The following is a 17,246-nucleotide window of genomic DNA, read 5'->3' on the forward strand; positions in this document are numbered from 1 at the left end:
CTTAAACTATCAATGGGAGTCTGTAACTCTAAGTTTACTTAGTTTTCCTTAGAAAATTTTATGAAATACTCCCTTGAAATCAAATCATATTATAGCAAGTTGCTTCAAGTTAGTATATGTGAACTGCTAGGCTAAGACATAGTCATGACTGATTGTTGAGTCTAGTTTTCATTTTTACTGAGGTATGGATAAGACTTAGACATGCCCTCTTCTTTGACAAGTTTTTCCTTGTTGCAACAGATCCTATAACTTGCCTGTTGGTTGCTGATGCAGCTTTTCAGAAATAGGCTGTGCAGTGTGGCCCCAGGCAAAAGCTTTGTCTTTTCTCCCCAGAACCTAGCAAAATGACTGCCAGAATGATCACTATAAAGCATTTTACCAGGTTATTTTGAAGGGATGCAGGGAGCAGAAAGAGTGTATTTCAGGAAGTTCAGCAGGGCAGAAAAGGCCTGTGGAAAACAAAGAAGTGTAAGGATTTCTTTTATTTTAGGGTATGTGTAGGGTAAGGAAATGAATTTAGCTACATTGTGCTGAGATTTTATTGATTTAAATACAGTAGTCTTAAAATCATCTTGGGAGTTGGTGTGTTAACTCAATCCATTGATCCAAACAGAATGCAGGCAAGGCAGGCTGAACTTCTGTTTCTCCCGGCAGTGCTTTTTCTGCTACTTAATTTGATATTCTCCATACTGAGAGAATGATGTTTTTTTACATTCTTTCGAAGGAAAATCCTCCTCTTTTGAGTTTAGCAATTCTATTAACTAGAGCAGATTGTTGTTATTTATTTTTTATTTTTTATTTTTTTGAGACGGAGTCTCGCTCTGTCCCCTAGGCTGGAGTGCAGTGGCCGGATCTCAGCTCACTGCAAGCTCCACCTCCCAGGTTCATGCCATTCTCCTGCCTCAGCCTCCCGAGTAGCTGGGACTACAGGCACCCACCACCTCGCCCGGCTAGTTTTTTGTATTTTTTTTAGTAGAGACGGGGTTTCACCGTATTAGCCAGGATGGTCTCGATCTCCTGACCTCGACCTCGTGATCCGCCCATCTCGGCCTCCCAAAGTGCTGGGATTACAGGCTTGGGCCACCGCGCCCGGCCTGTCGTTATTTTTAAGGAGTGCAAAGATTGGGGTCAGGAAATCTTTATACTGTAATTGAGTTTAAGTACTTTTTTAACGTGGTCTACTTAGGTTGGTGCAAAAGTAATTTGTGATTTTTGCCATTACTATTTTTACCTACTTTTTTTTTTTTGAGACAGAGTCTCACGCTGTTGCCCAGGCTGGAGTGCAGTGGCGCGATCTCGGCTCACTGCAAGCTCCGCCTCCCGGGTTCCCGCCATTCTGCTGCCTCAGCCTCCTGAGTAGCTGGGACTACAGGTGCCCGCCACCGCGCCCGGCTAATTTTTTTTTGTATTTTTAGTAGAGACGGGGTTTCACTGTGGTCTCGATCTCCTGACCTTGTGATCCGCCTGCCTCGGCCTCCCAAAGTGCTGGGATTACAGGCTTGAGCCACCGCGCCCGGCCTTACCTACTTTTTAAGTACTCTAAGGATTAATATGAGGATTGAACATTTTGAATAAGATCCTATTCTTAATTGTAGAACTACATACTACTATCTGGTTACACAAAGCTGTGGGGTCACTGCCTCTCCATATAAGCTGGCTCTGTGCTCTCGATTGTCCTGTATGCAGTATGGGTGGAAATACAAGAGAGACGGCCACTTACTAGCGGAATGGCCTTGGGCACATCACCGAAGGTGAGCCTTCCTGTGCTCAGAAAAAGTTTGTGGAATCTGGACCAAAGCGATTGTCCAATATCTATTCTGTGAAACTTTGATACTTTTAAGAAACGTTTAGGATAAACTATGATACTATTATCTTCATCCTAATGTTCAGCCTAAACCAGGCATATTCTGGGTCCATATTCTTTTGGGTCTAGACGTGGCTTCTATTAGAAAGGAAAATATGAATCTTCTACTTTATAATCATTATTGAAGTGATTTCTTACTGAGATCAGAGTGTCAGAGCCAGAATGGAAATAACAGGTAAAATAGAAGCCTGTAGTTTTTAATTTAGTTTGAATTTGAGGCTGGGTAGACTTATGGGTTTTAATTTCAAAGTAAGAAAATGGTGGGTCTAGGAGAACAGACTAAATATATTAAGAGAATGTTAAAAACTCAAGTTGTTAACTGTATTGAAGAGTTGGTTTTGTGTGTGTGCATGTGTGTGTATGTGTAGCTTCCATGTTTATTTTGACAGAGTGGTTTGCCTGAGTAAAAGCTTTGTGTTTAAATCCTACTCTAAGCAAAGAAAAACATGTTTAACTGAATGTAATTGCCTTGTGTTCAATTTGCTACCCACTTTGGAGCAGGTTCACACACTGAAATAACATAAGGGGAAGTTAAATTACATCAAAGGTTAAGACAGATAAGCTTAAGTGATTTCATTGTAGCTCCTATACTAATTAAAACAAGTTGACAAAATATTTTTGTAAGTACTAGCCTTCCTTTATGTGCAGTGCTTAGTGTCTTTATTTTTAGTAGAAAAAAAGATCTTAAAAATATTTGAGGAAATTTATATTAAAACCTTTTGAGTTTTCATTTAAATAATACTTGCCAGTTAATCAGGAAATGATTCTTTAAAAATTTTTTTATTTTTAATTTTTGTGAGTACCTAGTAGTATATAGGAAATGATTCTTAAACACCCTGTGAATTTGAGGTACAGTGTGGAGCATCAGTGGGCTGCAGTTAACTTTTTTGTGCACTCCCATCTCTTCTCATCTAATTTCCATGTTACAGCCACAGGGATGGGCCAAGGCTGAAGCAGAGACTTTACCGTAGCTGGTGATCACATGGAAAAGCAAGGCTGGGGCCTAATTACAGGAGCTCCTTGAACATGACCCAAGCACTTGGAGCATTAGTCCGAGTTTCTGAGGTTTCTGAATGTGTATATGACATGATCATAGTCAAGGTTTCAGAATGCCGATCTGAAAGTATTAATCAATCAAACTTTTTTTTTGCTGTGTATCTCCTAAGAGAATTAGAAAAAAACCAGGGTTCTTGTACATTTTTAAGTTGTCACACCCAGTTTTTTAAAGGCTTAAATAGATGCTGAGGATCAATGAAAAGTTTCCAGTTCATTATAAACATTGTCATTTACTTTTATGCAAACAGAATCCTAATTATCATAGTAACTTGGTAACCATTATCATCCATTTAAAAAATTATATATATATATGTGTGTGTGTGTATATATATATATATATTTTTTTTTTTTTTTTGAGATGGAATTTTGCTCTGTTGTTGCCCAGGTTGGAGTGCAGTGGCACGATCTTGGCTCACTGCAGTCTCCGCCTCCCAGGTTCAAGTGATTCTTCTGCCTCAGCCTCACGAGTAGCTGGGATTACAGGCATGTACCACCATGCCCAGCTAATTTTTGTAATTTTAGTAGAGACGGGGTTTCGCCATGTTGGTCAGGCTGGACATTCCTGACCTCAGGTGGATCCTCCTGCCTCAGCCTCCCAAAGTCCTGGGATTACAGGCATGAGCCACTGTGCCCGGCCTAAAAACATAATAGAAATTTTACATTCTTTTCTTTATTTCCATTCAGTTTGTACTCAGAATTTGATCCTAAGACAGGGTGTTGTCCTGCTTAAAAGCATTTTATTGATCATCCTATCATATTTTCCTATAACAAAATATATATATATAAACTTAAATTTTTATTAAGATGGACTTCTGAGATGGCAGAGTAAGGGCCTCCAGAAATTTGCTCCTCCATGAGAGCAATAAGAACACTGGCAAGAATTACCAAAATTAACTTTTTCAGAACTCTGGAAATTAACCAAAGGCTTACAGTAATTCTAAGAGCGTTCTTTCAAGAGAAAGGACTGAATCATAATAAAAACAGTGAGCTGTGGCGTTTTAACTTGTGTTAGTCCCACCCGCTTTCCCTAGCTCTGTGGTATCAAAGCAATGTAAATGCTATGTAAATAGTTGTTATACTGTAAATTTAGGGAATAATGACAAGAAAAATAAACCTGTGTATATTCTGTACAGACACAACCATCCGTTTTTTTTTTTTTCCATTGACAGTTGGTCAGATCCATGGATGTGGAACCCACAGATATGGAGGACAGACTGCATCTGAATAGGGTAGAGAGGGAGTCCTAGCTACCTGGAGAATGTGTGCTGTACCAAAACAGCATTCTGATTCACATTCCATAACAAAAACTCTGGACTGGTTTAATAAGACACAATGCAGGCCAAACTGACCCATTGGAACTCTGATCTAGGGGATATGTAGACATCATATCACCTATTATCAGTTGAGCTTTTAGAAGATTTTGAACAGCAGGGAGTTGTGAGTTGTATTTTCTAACCAGTAACTGGTCTACAGATGACCCATGTTGCCATTTAATCATGCAGTCATATGCTTTACCTGTTGGGCAGACTAGGGAAGGGATAAAGTCATTAGTCTTTTCAGCAGAAGTCATTGGGATTTCAGAGGTAAGGGGAAGGGGCCAAATCAGCCATGGCCTTTGGCCTCCAAGCACCATTTTGGAGCTCATCAAGGGAGAAGAAGCAGGTCCAACATTTGGGACACTACGTTGTAATTTACGTGGTAAATGAAAATCACATAGATAAACTATGAATAAAGAGGTTTGAGTATTGCCACATTTTGAATATTTGTGCTGACAAAGGAGGACATTAATATGGATAATCAAAATCAAGATTATTGAGTATTGCCACATTTTGAATATTTGTTCTGACAAAGGAGGACATTAATATGGATAATAAAAAAATCAAGATTATTTTCCTAAGCAAGGATAATATTGGAATACGGCACTAAAGACTGACAAGAAGTCTTTAAAAAAAGGATTGTTTAACAACTGGTTGGACAGTTTCTCCACAGTTGTACATATACAGTCATGCATTGCTTAATGACAGGGATACATTCTAAGAAGTGTGTCATTTGGTGATTTCATCCAAAGGCATACATCGTAGAGTGTACTTGTACAAAGTATAGCCTACTACATACCTAGGCCAGATGGTATACCCTGTTGCTCCTATGCTACAAACCTGTACATCAGGTTTGTTGAATACTGTAGACAGTTGGAACACAATGGTATTTATGCATCTAAACATACAGAAACATAGAAAATGCCCAGTAAAATACAGTACAAAAGATAAACAGTGGTACACACATGTAGGGCACTTACACATGAAAGGAGCTTGCAGGACTGGAAGTTACTCTGGGTGAGTCAGTAAGTGAATCTGAAGGCCTAGGACATTACATTACTGTAGACTTTGATAAACACTGTACACTTAGGCTACCCTAAATGTAGGGAAAAATGAGATAGGTATACTAGGACGTCACTAGGCAATAGGAATTTGTCAGTTTAGTTACACTGTTATGTGACCACTGTTGTGTATGGAGTTCATTGTTGAATCAAACGTCATTATATGGCACATGACTGTATATGCACATGTACATATACATACATACATTTAACACATATGCTTAGTCTGGAGTCTTCTTCCCATTTTATGATAGTGTGATTTGGTTCCAAGAGCTCCTGAATCTACATTTCCTTCAGAGCACATTATGCAGTGCACGTTCGTGCTAGGATGCTGCGTAGTTTTCAATGATTTAGTACCCTCAAGATCTAAATCTCCAAACAAGAGAAAAGGCAGCCTGCTAATTTGTTTTCCAGTACAGTGTGATCCCATTATATACAAATTGAATTATGCAAATTTCAACTAATCACATACAAATAATATTAATAAAAGCTTCACATTGTGTGCAAAATTTCAGTAAGCATGTTTTCCCAAATTATGTGTGAAGCCATTTCATATTTTCAAAGCTGTCAGGTCAACTGAATTATAAAAATGCTTTCTTACACAGTGGCATCATTTATATTTTTTATATTTTATATGTTTATATTTTATAAATATGTTTATAGTTTATATGTTTTTATTTTCTTATAAACAGAAATAGTAACTTGTAGCAGTATTATGTGAACTCTTCTCATTGCTAGAACTTCTGTAAGGATTTTGGTGACATTTGTATTATTATTATTATTACTTTTTACATTCACCATCATAATTTATAATCTTTATTATAGCTTTTTCTTTTTTTTCTTTGACAGGGTCTGGCTCTGTCGTACAGGCTGGTGTGTAGTAGCATGATCTTGGCTCACTGCACCTTCTGCCTCCCAGGCTCAAGCAGTGCTTCCACCTCAGCCTCCTGAGTAGCTGGGACTACAGGCATGCGCCACCACACCAGGCTAATTTTTGTATTTTCTTTTTTTGATAGAAATGAGATCCCACCATGTTGCCCAGGCTGGTTTTGAACTTCTGGGCTGAAGTGACCTTCCTGCCTTGGCCTCTTAAAATGTTGGAATTATAGGCGTGAGCCATTGCATCCAGCCTGTAGCTTTCAAAATATCACCTAAGTGTGCTAATACTGGTGCTGAAAAACATCCTGGAAATCAGTAACTTTGGAACAGAAATTAGATGTGATAAAAGATACCAGGACATGACACGCTGTTAATTTATGAAATAAACTCAGAAGTATGAGAGTCAATGCTGATAGAATTAAAAAGTATGAGTAAAGCAGAAATACAGCACAATAACTGCACGTGTCTATGTTCTGAGTGTGCATTCCCCATACTCTAGACTATGGAATAATCTGTTCTGAATTATGTAAGTTCTTCAGAACCATGTCTCATGAATAAAATGCAGTCATGCTTCATGAAATCACTGTTACCCATGCTAAGGAAAGATGGCTTAGGTTTAACATATTGTTACAGGACAGGGGTCCTGATCCAGACCCCAAGATAGGGTTCTTGGATCTCACACAAGAAAGAATTCAGGGTGAGTCCGCAGTGCAAAGTGAAAGCAAGTTTGTTAAGAAAGTAAAGGAATAAAAGAATAGCTACTCCATAGACAGAGCAGTCCCAAGGGCTGCTGGTTGCCCACTTTATGGTTATTTCTTGATGATATACTGAACAAGCAGTGGATTATTCATGCCTCCCCTTTTTAGACCATATAGGGTAACTTCCTTGTGTTGCCATGGCATTTGTAAACTGTCATGGTGCTAGTGAGAGTATAGCAATGAGAATGACCAGAGGTCACTCTCGTCGCCATTTTGGGTTTGGTGGGTTTTGACCGGCTCCTTTACTGCAATCTGTTTCTGTCAGCAAGGTCTTTATGATATGTATTTTGTGCCGACCTCCTGTCTTATCATGTGACTTAGAATGCCTTAACCATCTGGGAATGCAGCCCAGTAGGTTTCAGCCTCATTTTACCCAGCTCGTTTTTAAGGTAGAGTTGCTCTGGTTCACACGCCTCTTGACAATATAACAGAGTACTTATTTGTCTGACACTGGGAAGAACATCTTCACGGGGTTAGAAGAAGATAATTTTGAAGGTCTCCTTTTCCTTCTATTTCTTTGAAACTAGTTAGTAAATATTGAGTGAATTACTTTATGCATGCTGTACTGCTTTGCTGTGAAGAAGCACTCTACTTCTTGCCCCTCATAAGCCTAAAGCACACATAGAAAGTCATGCGACAAAAGTGTAAGTTGGGAGAGCATGCAAGTGGCAACATTTGGCCCAAGAGTAATATAGAGGGCTGCAGAGAGCGGGATGGTACTTTCCCAGCTAAGAGAGGCTGGCACCTCCCTGGGCTTGGGAAGATGTGGAAGGGATTTGGGATTGGGACAGGATTGAGGCGAGGCACAGGTGGAGGAAGGTGTGTGCCTGCATGTAGCAAAAGGGGGCAAATGAGAAGGGGTGAATATACTGAAGTGCTCAACTCCTGGTGGACTTAGCCAGCCTTGCACTTAACGTGGAGAAAGGAGGATGGATGGCCACTTCCTGGTTGTGACTTTGCTCTGAACTTGTTCAAAATCCCTTGATTTTTATGACAAGTAATATAAAGTGATATGGTGTTTATTAACAATTGCTTATAGTTAAACAGTGCTTGGCCAGGTGCAGTGGCTCACACCTGTGATCCCAGCACTTTGGGAGGCTAAGGCAGGAAGATCACTTAAGCCCAGGAGTTCAAGACCAGCCTGGGTAACAGAGTGAGACCCCCATCTCTACAAAATTTTTTTTATAAAAAATCGGCTGGGGCTGGGCACGGTGGCTCACGCCTGTAAGCCCAGCATTTTGGGAGGCTGAGGCAGGCGGATCACGAGGTCAGGAGATCGAGACCATCTTGGCAAACACAGTGAAATCCCGTCTATACTAAAAAATACAAAGAATTAGCTGGGCATGATGGCGGGTGCCTGTAGTCCCAGCTACTTGGGAGGCTGAGGCAAGAGAATGGTGTGAACTCGGGAGGTGGAGCTTGCAGTGAGTGGAGATCACGTCACTGCACTGCAGCCTGGGCGACAGAGCGAGACTCCATCTCAAAAAAAAAAAAAAAAAAAAAAATCAGCTGGGAGTGGTGGTGTGCATCTGTAGTCCCAGCACCTGTAGTCCCATGCTGAGGTGGGAGGATGGCTTAAGCCTGGCAGGTTGAAGCTGCAGTAAGCCATGACCATGCCACTGCACTCAGTGTGAGCAACAGAGCAAGACCCTGTCTCAAAAAAAAAAAAAAAAAAAAAAATTGTGCGTACGTGCCAAGCACTGTTCTAACTACTTTAATAACTTTTTTATTCCTCATGGCAACCCTTTAGGGTTAGTTATTAGGGTATTAATATTATTATTTCTGGACCAGGCATGGTGGCCCACGCCTACTATAATCCCAGCACTTTGGGAGGCCAAGGTGGGCAGGTCGGGAGTTCAAGACCAACCTGACCAACATGGAGAAGCCCTGTCTCTACTAAACATAGAAAATTAGCCAGGCATGGTGGCACATACCTGTAATCCCAGCTACTTAGGAGGCTGAGGCAGGAGAATTGCTTGAACCTGGGAGGTGGAGGTTACGGTGAGCCGAGATAGCACCATTGCACTCCAGCCTGGGCAACAAGAGCGAAAATCCATCTCAGAAAAAAAAATTGAAAAAAAAAAATTATTTCTGCCATTTTACAGGATTTTACAGGTGAGGAAACAGAGGCACAGGGAAGTTCGGTGATTTGCCAAAGGTCTTTAATAAGTTGCAGAGCTGAGTCACATCCAGGCAGGCTGGCTCTGTGTCATGTCGCATAGTCGGGAGTCGTGGAAGCTGGAGATGGAGGACACTGGTCAGAAATTCATACCCTAAGAGGACCATGCTCTCTGCAAACAAGGGGATTTGTTCCCACATAAGAGGAATAATCAGCGATCTAATAAAACAGTTTTGAAACCTTACATTTGTAATAACCAGTTCACTTTTACACAGCTAGTATCCCAAGGAACCGGGACTTACACATACATGTCCTTTTTTTTCTCGTTTTTTTTTTTTAAAAAAGTACCTGGGTGATGTTAGTTTGAGGAAGTGAGGGTGAGGGCCAAGCTCTGTCCTGACAGAGAAGGCCTGGACTGAGTCTGGGAGACCTGGCTGGAGCTCTGTGGCTGCCTCCCCAGCAGCTGGGTTGGTTCTCCCCATGGGTTCACCCTCTCTCTAGCACTATGGTCACAACCAGAGGACTGAGTCTGGTTGGGTCATTCTTTCCTTCGTCAGAAGATTTATTAAACACCTATTTACACAGTAGTGGGTTTACATGGATGAATGTGACTAAGTCGTCCCTACTTTAGATTTTGCCTGGAAAGCCTCGTGTGACTTAAGAAGACCCTCCTTACCTTCGTTCCACCCAACTCCCCACCTGCTTATGAGGCAACTATTTTAAGGAGGATACAAATATTTAACTCACAGTTAAAAAGCTGAAAATAGCAATGTCCTGTTTATGGGGCTCCTCAGTGAATGAGGTTGTCAGGGGATTTGGGCTCATTGGGCAATCAGTGTGATCCTCCTCTTTCAATAGGTGGGGAGCACAGAGTTCTGAAGTGCTGAGGGCAGGATGCAGGGTAAGAAAGCTGGAGAGACAAGATAGGCTTGGCCCAGGTGACTTCAGCTAGCTACTCTGTTGTCCAGACTTGAACTCTTGAGATTTTTGCCCAGAATCACATGAACCCTGTTGATTTTAACTTGAGCAGGAGAAACAGAAGCTGGGTACTGAACACTTGATGATGAACCTAAAATACAGGCCTTAGAAGGTTCATATACTTTTTAAAAACAATGCCAGCTCCGTGTAAAGGAGCATTTTTCTGTTTTGCTTGTTAGGTTATCACAGTTTAGATTAATGCCCCAAGGGAAGTTGGTAGCACGAGTGTATGATACCCTTCTCCCATCTCTCCTGTTGAAGATTTAGTTGTATCAGATCAATCTATATTCCATTTATGCCTTTGTGGGACTGCTATTCTCTTTTTTTCTTTGGAGACAAGGTTTCACGCTCTTGCCCAGGCTCACTGCAGCCTCAATTTCCTGGACTCGCTTGATCCTTCTGCCTCAGCCTCCTGAGTAGCTGGGACTATAGGCACATGCCACTGAGCCCAACTAATTTTTAAAAATTTTTGTGGAAATGGGGTCTCACTATGTTGTCCAGGCTGTTCTGTAACTCCTGGCCTCAAGAGATTCTCTGGCCTCAGCCTCCCAAGTGCTGGAATTATAGGCATGAGCCACTGTGCCTGGCCATACTTACTTATTTTCTAAATACCTACTGTATGGCATGTTTAAAACATTAGAAAAAGTAGAAAACATTGGAGCAGTTTGCATTTATCTGGGGAGTGAAATACACCAGTGTAAAATTATGGTAGAAGTAGCATATAAGTAAACATTTTTATGGAACTTTATAGTGTTTCCATGTACATGAACTGAATAGGGCAAGCATTTTATCCCCACTTTACAGATGAGGAAACAAAACTGCTCAATGTCAAACAACTAATCAGGAGCAGACCTGGCACCAAACACCTCTCTTCTATTATTTCCTGCTGCTTTTCCAGTTTGGACAGTGTGTGTGTGTGTGTGTGTGTGTGTGTGTGTGTGTGTGTGTGTTTTGTGTGTTGTGTGTGTTGGGGGGGGCGGTGCTAATGAGGGAGGAAAGTGTGTTTGAACCGAGCCTTGAAGGAAATACTGTCCGAGTTTAGAGGCCAACACACCTCGGCAAAAGCATTGTCAGATGTCCTCTGACTGTTCCCGAGGGCCCACCCTGTTACGCCATTTTGCCTGTCTCCCTGGGAGCCTCACCCTGCTGGTGTGTAATAGGGTGAGGTGTCTGTTGTGTATATTACTGGGCATATTTAACATGCTCTTGGCCTTGTATTTGTTTTTGAAGCCTACCCGCAAGGCCACATCAAAGTGGCTGACTGTAAACAAGCAGGGCTGGCAAGTTGGAGTGGGGGCTCTTTATACAAGGAAGAGGCTTGCTGGTTAGGAAATAGTGGAGCATGGCTGTGAACATGACAAATACTGTTAAAGGGACAGGGACGGGCACAGCTGTGGTACCTCATCTGTGTTCCATGTGTGCACTTCTGTTAGACTATTAGGGCTCTTAGCTCAAGACCTGGCATGTAGGAAGTGCTCAGTATTGGTTAAATGATATATTTGCTGCTTTTTGAAAAGATACAGAATTTTTCCTCTCTTAATACACCTTTCTTTAATGTGAAAATACTTTTCAAAGAAATATCAAGTCAGTCTCAGCATTTACATTTGGAATATTGTGAATGCAAATGTTAGTTAGATCTTCCTTTGACCTAATTTGATTTTATTGGTCTTGGGTTAGTAATAGTTGGTTATTGTGGTTACATTTCAGTGACATTCACTTCAAGGCTCTTCATTTGAAGGATCAAGATTAAAAAAACTATACTTAATAATTGACCAATTAACATTTTAAAGGCCTGTAAAAGTCACAGCCCAGGTGACTGGTAAATTTACTCAGTTTCAACCACTCTTCTACTACTTTTTGGTGTGCTTGAGTACATCCAGGTCTGTCTGTCTAGGATTACAGCTCTCTTTTTCCCTTCTGCTCCTCTTGTCATGTGCGGGTTTGGTGAGCCAGTGTCTTTAATGCGACTTCATTCAACACTGGAGTTGTACAAAGCCTGGGCCCAGTGGTGCCAGGAACACTAAGATGAGTAAAAGGCTTCCTTTCCTGAGTCATCAGCTGGTGAGGATTATGAAGAGAGTCCCCATGATGAGGGACTCAAGTAAGATTGGGGCCAGACCATCGGGGAGGGGAGGGGAAGGGTTGGACTCAGGATAGGGGGCAATCCTGGTAAAATTGGTGTGTAGAGAGGTGGGCCTGGAAGCAGTAGGAGTGGAGAGGAAGTTTACTAGATGCCAGGTGCTTTCTCAGTACTTCATGTGTATAGTTTTTTTCATTTCATTCTTCTGAACCATTAAAGGTACATTCTGTTGTTTTCTATATTTTATACAGAGGAAACTGACACAAAGAGAAGTAACTTGTCCAAGAGCATGCAGCTTATAAATGGTCCTGCCTGGATTCCAACTCAGGCAGTCTGGTTGCGGAGTCTGAACTGTGAATTGCTGTCAGTGGCTGAATGGGATTTGGACAAATGAAGATTAAGGGGAAGCCACGGTGATCAAATATTAATACATAGAGGTAGACAAATTGGTTTAGGGCCATTTTGCCAAGGCCCTGGAATCCCACACCTGAAGGGGATAATTGTAACATATGACAGAACTAATATTTGTACAGGCTTTATGGGTCCACATTGCCACCACCCTCTGCTGATTGATTTGGTGGAATGTTGTGTCTGTGTTTCAGTGTGCAGGGATAAGGTTGGGAAGGTTGTTGAGTAGAGGAGTCACATGGTTTGTTCCCTCTCGTATGTCTTTAAGCTGTCCTGAGGTTTTGGCCTGCATTCCCTGAGCTCATGAACATGGTTAAGGCTCAGCCTCTGCTGTCTTCTGTCCCTGCCCATGCTCTTTCCCTGCCCTACAGTTACCATGTGGAAAGAGTTTCCTGGAGTCTCCCTGTTTCTGCCTTTTCACCTCACTGTCCACCTCTGCCTGCCCTCTATCATCCCTGAGGAGACAGTGCCCTGGCTCACTGCTCATTTTGGTTGGGACTTTTCAGGCTTATTGCATCCTGTGAGTTCTCAACCAGGGGTGATTTTGCCCCCTAGGGGATACCTGGCAGTGCCTGGAGACACTAAGTGGGGGTGGCTTTTGTGAGATGGACAGTGAGGTTGCTGCTAGGCATCTTACAGGATGGCTCCCACAACAGAGAATGATCCAGCCCAAATGTCTGTAGTGCAGAGGTGGAGAAGCACTGATGTTACTTGGTGCTCTGGGACATTTTGCAGTTCTTCATTCTTTATTTTTTTGAAAGGGAGTCTCACTGTGCCACTCAGGCTGGAGTGCAGTAGCGCAGTCTCTACTCACTACAACCTTCGTCTCCCGATTCAAGCGATTCTCCCACCGCAGCCTCCTGAGTAGCTGGGATTACAGGTGTGCGCCACTACACCCAGCTAATTTTTGTATTTTTAGTAGAGATGGGGTTTCACCATGTTGGCCAGGCTGGTATCGAGCTTCTGACCTCAGGTGATCCACCCGCCTCGGCTTCCCAAAGTGCTGGGATTACAGGTGTAAGCCACTGCGCTGTCCCCTAACTGCCTGGACGTAATTCTCTCCTGACTTGTTTTTCAGTAAATTCTTAGTTCATTTCTTACCAATCTCTGCAGGGGAATCTTCTCCTCCAGCCTTGGTTCCAGTCCTTGCATCCCAGGATTCTTTTCCCGGCCTCTGGTCTCTGCCCACTCCTCACATTTTTCTTGGGCATCTCATTAGTCCTAGGGATTTGACCTTCATCTGTGGCTGAGTGACTCCACATCTGTATTCACAGCTCTAGATGTCTTGAACTCCAGTCAAATTCATGTCTTCTCCACCTCCGTGGTGCACAGGCACTTCCAAGTCGGTGGGTCTTAAGTAGGGCAGCCCTAAGACTTCTTCATCCTCCCTGCCCCGCTCCCACATTGCTGTCCATCAGCATTCTCTCTCTCTCTCTGTGTCTTCTCATGCTGCTCCTGAAGCACAGGCACTCTTCATTTCTCAACCTGCAGCACCCTCCCTCTGGCCTCCCTACTTCCAGTCCTGTACCCCACTCTGCCACCGGGGAAGCTTTCTACAGCAGAACTCTGAGGCTGGGAGTCTGACTTTAGCTTCTGTCATCTGTACACATAATCTAAACTGCTTCATGACCAAGCCCAGTGGTTCCCAATTGGGAGAGTAGTATTGCCCCCCAAAGGGGCCCTTCGAAAGTGTTACGAACGTTGGGGGTATCATGATGGGGAAGGTGGGGTAGGTGGGCTACAGATACTGAGTGCTCAGGCCCAGTGATGCTTCTTGCAGTGTGCTGTGCAGATGCTTCTTGCAGATGCTTCTTGCAGCGCATTACAGGAAGAGAATTGTCCAGATTACAGGAAGAGGGCACTTAATAATAGTGCCCTCATTAAGAAGTGGTGATGTAGTTTTTAGCTTCTGCCTAGAGGATTAGGAGAGAAATGCTGAGCACTGGTCCTGGAGAGTACTTACTTTGGGGATCAGGAGGCAAAAGAACTGCATGGTATAAAACACTACGGAAATGCAAGCAAGAGTGTAAGGGAGTGATGAATTGTATTGAAAATTGTAGAAATGCCAAGACACAAGTGGGGAAATCTGTTAGTTGTGTGACTCCCTGAAGCACCCTTCTCATCCCGGCCTGTAAGCCGCACCAGCCCCCGCTCATACAACCGGCAGCCACTCTTTTGGGCCTGTGGCAACAGGTATGCTTCCTTGGTCCTGCACTATGAGACTCTCAGTCTCCCTGTTTGGCCCCACATTTGGTCAGTTTTGCCATCTCTGCCTTAGCCCCTTTCCACCTCTGGCCACCCATTACACAGCTTCTTTTATAAATAAAAATATCGCAAGCTGTGTCACAGTCAGTTAACGACAAGAACAGCAGCAACTACATTAGTAATCCTTTATGTGCCAGGTACTGTGCTAAACTCTATAAGCATTTCTTATTTAATCTTCAGAAAATCTCTATAAGGTAGCTACTATAATTATGCCCATTTAGGGTTGAGGAAATTGAAGATTAAACAGATGAAATAACCAATTCACTTTTACACAGCTAGTATCCCATGGAACTGGGACTTACACATGCATGTCCTTTTATTTGTCATTTTAAAAAACAGATTTTATTTTTTAGAGCAGATTTAAGTTCACAGAAAAACTGGAAGTATAGAGTGTTGCCATATACGTCCTGCCCTCCTCCAGCCTCCCCCACTATGAACACAGAATAGTCCATGTGTTAGAATCGATGAACCTACATTGACACATCTTTGTCACTTAATTTCATAATTGACATTAGGGTTCCCTTTTGGTGGTGTACATCCTATGGATTTTGACAAATGTATAATGACATGTATCTGCCATTATAGTATCATAGGAATAGATTCACTGCCCTAAAAATCCTCTGTTTCACTTGCTCATCCCCCACCCCCCGTGGCAACCACTTGTTTTTTTTTTTTTTTTTTCACGACTCTATCATGTCTTTTTGACATTTTAGAAATAAATTCTAAGTTCAGATGTTCAGTTATCATTGAATATCTATAAGGAATCAGTGGAGTTCCCATATCCATGAATCATGTTTATTTCTTAAGAATTGGGTTAGTGGATTCTACTTTCTGTCACCATGTTTTCTGTCCTTTCTGGGAACCGGCTTGGCTATTTGCACCATGTGTGGGACATGTACTTAAGAAAGAGTATAACTATGTTATTCCCACTTCCTGTCCTGATAGCTTTGGAAGAATTCTGGTTTTTCCCTTCACAGCCCGTCTTTGTAATTTTGTTTAGACCAACAAATTAGTTTGATCCATTATCCCTGACATTAGGTGTCAAACCACCTTAGATGAGAAATGGGCATGAGTTCGTCTATGTTTCAGCATCTTTCTGGTATTCAGGACAGCCTAAAGGTCGGGATGAAGGGCTTTGAAGGCCCTTTTTAGAGATTCCACCGGACTGGTTGGTTAAGTAGTGATGAAGCTACTTATATTATTCCCTGGTTCACTGGAGTGATTCATCTTTAAAGGAACCCTGGAACTGCCTTTCATTGTATTCATGTATTAGAAAAACCTTACACCATACTGTTGCAAGTACAGGTTGAGTATCCCTAATCCAAAAACCTGAACCCTGTTCTCTCTCTATTCCTCCCCCAGAAGCCCCATGTGCCACTCCCTTGATCTGCAGCTTCGGGAGGCCAGTGGACCTGGAGAAGGACGACTACCAGAAGGTGGTGTGCAACAACGAGCACTGCCCCTGCAGCACCTGGATGCACCTGCAGTGCTTCTACGAGTGGGAGAGCAGCATCCTCGTCCAGTTCAACTGCATCGGCCGTGCGCGCAGCTGGAATGAGAAGCAGTGCCGCCAGAACATGTGGACAAAGAAGGGCTACGACCTGGCCTTCCGCTTCTGCTCCTGCCGCTGTGGCCAGGGCCACTTGAAGAAGGACACAGACTGGTACCAGGTGAAGCGGATGCAGGACGAGAAAAAGAAGAAGTCTGGCTCCGAGAAGAACACAGGGAGGCCCCCTGGTGAGGCGGCGGAGGAGGCAAAAAAGTGCAGGCCGCCAAATAAGCCCCAGAAAGGCCCGAGCCACGACCTCCCCCGCCGGCATTCCATGGACCGGCAGAACTCCCAGGAGAAGGCAGTGGGTGCCACGGCTTACGGTGCCCGCTCCCCCGGCGGCTCCCCAGGCCAGTCCCCACCCACGGGCTACTCCATCCTCTCTCCCGCCCACTTCAGCGGCCCCCGCTCCTCCAGATACCTCGGGGAGTTCTTAAAGAACGCCATCCATCTGGAGCCTCACAAGAAGGCCATGACCGGGAGCCATGTGTTCAGAAATGCCCACTTTGATTACAGCCCTGCGGGGTTGTCAGTTCACAGGGGGGGACACTTCGACACCCCCGTGCAGTTCCTTCGGCGGCTGGACCTCTCCGAGCTCCTCACTCACATCCCCAGGCATAAGCTGAACACTTTCCACGTGCGCATGGAAGACGATGCCCAAGTGGGCCAGGGGGAGGACTTGCGGAAGTTCATTCTGGCCGCGCTCAGTGCCAGCCACAGAAACGTAGTAAACTGTGCCCTGTGCCACCGGGCACTCCCGGTGTTCGAACAATTCCCACTGGTGGATGGAACTCTGTTCCTAAGCCCGTCCAGACATGATGAGATCGAATATGATGTTCCTTGTCACCTTCAAGGTATAGGTGTTAATTCACCTTGCCTGCTTTCTGTTTGTTAAAAACCAAACAGCAAACAA

General features: G+C 43.3%; 1 protein-coding gene across 1 annotated transcript in view; it reads left to right on the forward strand.

Annotated features, from left to right (window-relative positions):
* The window catches only part of HECA (hdc homolog, cell cycle regulator), a 45,912-nt gene that overhangs the window by 15,225 nt on the left and 13,441 nt on the right, over window positions 1–17,246 (forward strand). Inside the window, exon 2 of the mRNA XM_045391446.2 lies at window positions 16,147–17,187. Within this exon, the coding sequence (XP_045247381.2) occupies window positions 16,147–17,187 (1,041 nt within the window). The remainder of the gene's footprint in view (window positions 1–16,146; window positions 17,188–17,246) is intronic.

Source organism: Macaca fascicularis, chromosome 4 (assembly GCF_037993035.2).
Source record: "Macaca fascicularis isolate 582-1 chromosome 4, T2T-MFA8v1.1".
Classification (NCBI taxonomy): Eukaryota; Metazoa; Chordata; class Mammalia; order Primates; family Cercopithecidae; genus Macaca; species Macaca fascicularis.